Source organism: Trichinella spiralis (genome assembly GCF_000181795.1).
Source record: "Trichinella spiralis strain ISS 195 chromosome Unknown Scfld356, whole genome shotgun sequence".
Lineage (NCBI taxonomy): Eukaryota > Metazoa > Nematoda > Enoplea > Trichinellida > Trichinellidae > Trichinella > Trichinella spiralis.
In genome coordinates, this window is record NW_003527295.1 from 1 (window position 1) to 2,044 (window position 2,044).

The following is a 2,044-nucleotide window of genomic DNA, read 5'->3' on the forward strand; positions in this document are numbered from 1 at the left end:
ATTGGGTGCACGGTAATTGAAGAAAGCTTATGTTGGCGACAAAAACGCTGTCGCCTGCAAGCTAGTGGACGTTTTATTTGGCGGGTGGTCAGAGCGACAATCAGCATCTAACCATAGTTTTATTCACGTTTAGGTAGTAGGTTCCGTTGCCATTGAGAAAATTTCCAACATCTCCCACTTGATGGGCAGAGCCCATAATCTCTAGAAAGTTCTATCAAGACCAATGAACGGACTGATCTTCAGATTATCCCAGTCGCGGTCTAAACTTTAGCGGACCGCACCACGCCATCAGCTCCAACGAAGACCTCGGCAATGCGGCCAAGTGGACACTTAAAGTGTCGCAATCTTTCACCAGCACTACAACTCCCACCCGCGGTAAATTCTGTCGTTTCTGCCATTTCCCTCGAGTGGTTACAGTCACCACATACTGGCGTTTCGACTGCCTCCATAAGTTCCTTGCCTGTTTCTGTTAATAAGCTCATCTGCGGAGCATGTACTTAATTACGGCGGCGCTCATCGCATTGTGTGAAGCCGCGTCGTCTCTTACCACCGAAAGCGAAGCCAAGTATCTCTTGATAAAAAAGAGGGCTGGACTCCACGCCATCTCTTTTATCGCTTTACTGCTCATGAGCGTTTCCGCTAATCCAGCTTAGTCACTTATCGATGTCCAATGCCAGTTCCCTTTGGAAGGTCTGGTAGCGGATCTACCAGCGTTTTGTGATTTCTCCAGGAACAAGTCTAATTGTCTGGAGTCGCAAAGAGATCGAAGAATCCTGGTTCGAAAATGGAGAGGATGGGATGGGCTGTTGGTGGTCTGAAAGGTACTGGTCTGGGTAGCGACTGCACTGGGCTTGGTTGGGATGATTCCGCTACACCTTAAGATAAGACCTAATGTGCAGGCTGATCTATTGGGCATCCTCCTCTGCTTCCGTCAGAGTGGCCCTTCAGTCAGACATCGCAAAGATGTATTTGCAAATTGGTCTGCATGAGAGAGATCATGACGTTTGCCGCTTTCTCTGGAGAAGGGATGAGGTTGGAAGTTCTCCATCTATGTATTGTTTTACGTGGGTGTTTTGGTTTGACCTGCCCTCCTTACTTGGTCATGGAAGATGTAAATTCCCACCTGGAAGCACATCAGGACCGTTTCCCCACCATGTTGGACAAGATGAAATTTAAGATATATGTAGAGAATTTGGTCGTGAGCTGTGAAAGCCTGCCCATCGCGAAGAGGGATATTCTTAGGTCGTCCGCCCACGTTTTCCCCCAATTTTTCTCATTGGCTATACACTACTAGGCTGTTCTATCATTTTGCTCATTGGCTGTTCCATTGATTCATTCACATGATTGCCATATTGCGTTGTGTCAGGCCTGGGAGGTACCTGATAGTGAAGAAAAAATATTGCAGATAGTATCCTGCAAGTATATCCCAGAAATCTCAAGATCCACCCACAATTATTTTCAGCGTGCTAATAATGTGAAATGTTACTGCTAATGATGATTTATGACAGTTTAATAAATAGTTGCATAAATCACTAGTAACTGCTTTATATCAACACCTCACCATAAAATGCGACCACAGTGCAAACAGTGTTGAGCCTTCTGCAGTTGAGCCACAGACAGGAAAGTTAAAAAAAAATGCTGTGAATTATGCCAGGCGCCGTGCTGCACAGAGCACGTCTACAAAATCTTTCCCAACTGTTGCGACTGTCCCAGTACCTCCATATACGGGTCATTCTAATTCTACAAACGTTTATATGTTAAAAATTATTATTATTATTATTATTATTATTATATAGTCTATAAAGGTTTACAGGTACAATTTTAGTGCACTCAATGAAATGATAAGGTGAAAAACAGGCATTTCGTGTTTAGAGTCTAAAAGAGCCCCAAATTCCAAATACGCATATACTATGAAAAGGCCATATAAGGGTTATTATTATTTGTGACATTTTCATATTCATACTTCATTCTTGATGCTGTCGTGTACTCTTTTAATACTGAAAAAACTGAAAATTTAGTTAAGAATAACCAAGTAAATATGTTG

The 2,044-nt window shown here is 43.0% G+C and overlaps 1 protein-coding gene across 1 annotated transcript; it reads left to right on the forward strand.

The window, feature by feature from the left end:
• Nucleotides 1–997: 997 nt before the first annotated feature.
• On the forward strand, nucleotides 998–1,850 carry Tsp_14149 (conserved hypothetical protein). The gene is made up of 3 exons (XM_003370895.1): nucleotides 998–1,255; nucleotides 1,521–1,748; nucleotides 1,806–1,850. Exons 1-3 carry the CDS (start codon nucleotides 998–1,000, stop codon nucleotides 1,848–1,850), a joined length of 531 nt encoding a protein of 176 aa, XP_003370943.1.
• The last annotated feature ends 194 nt before the right edge of the window (nucleotides 1,851–2,044 follow it).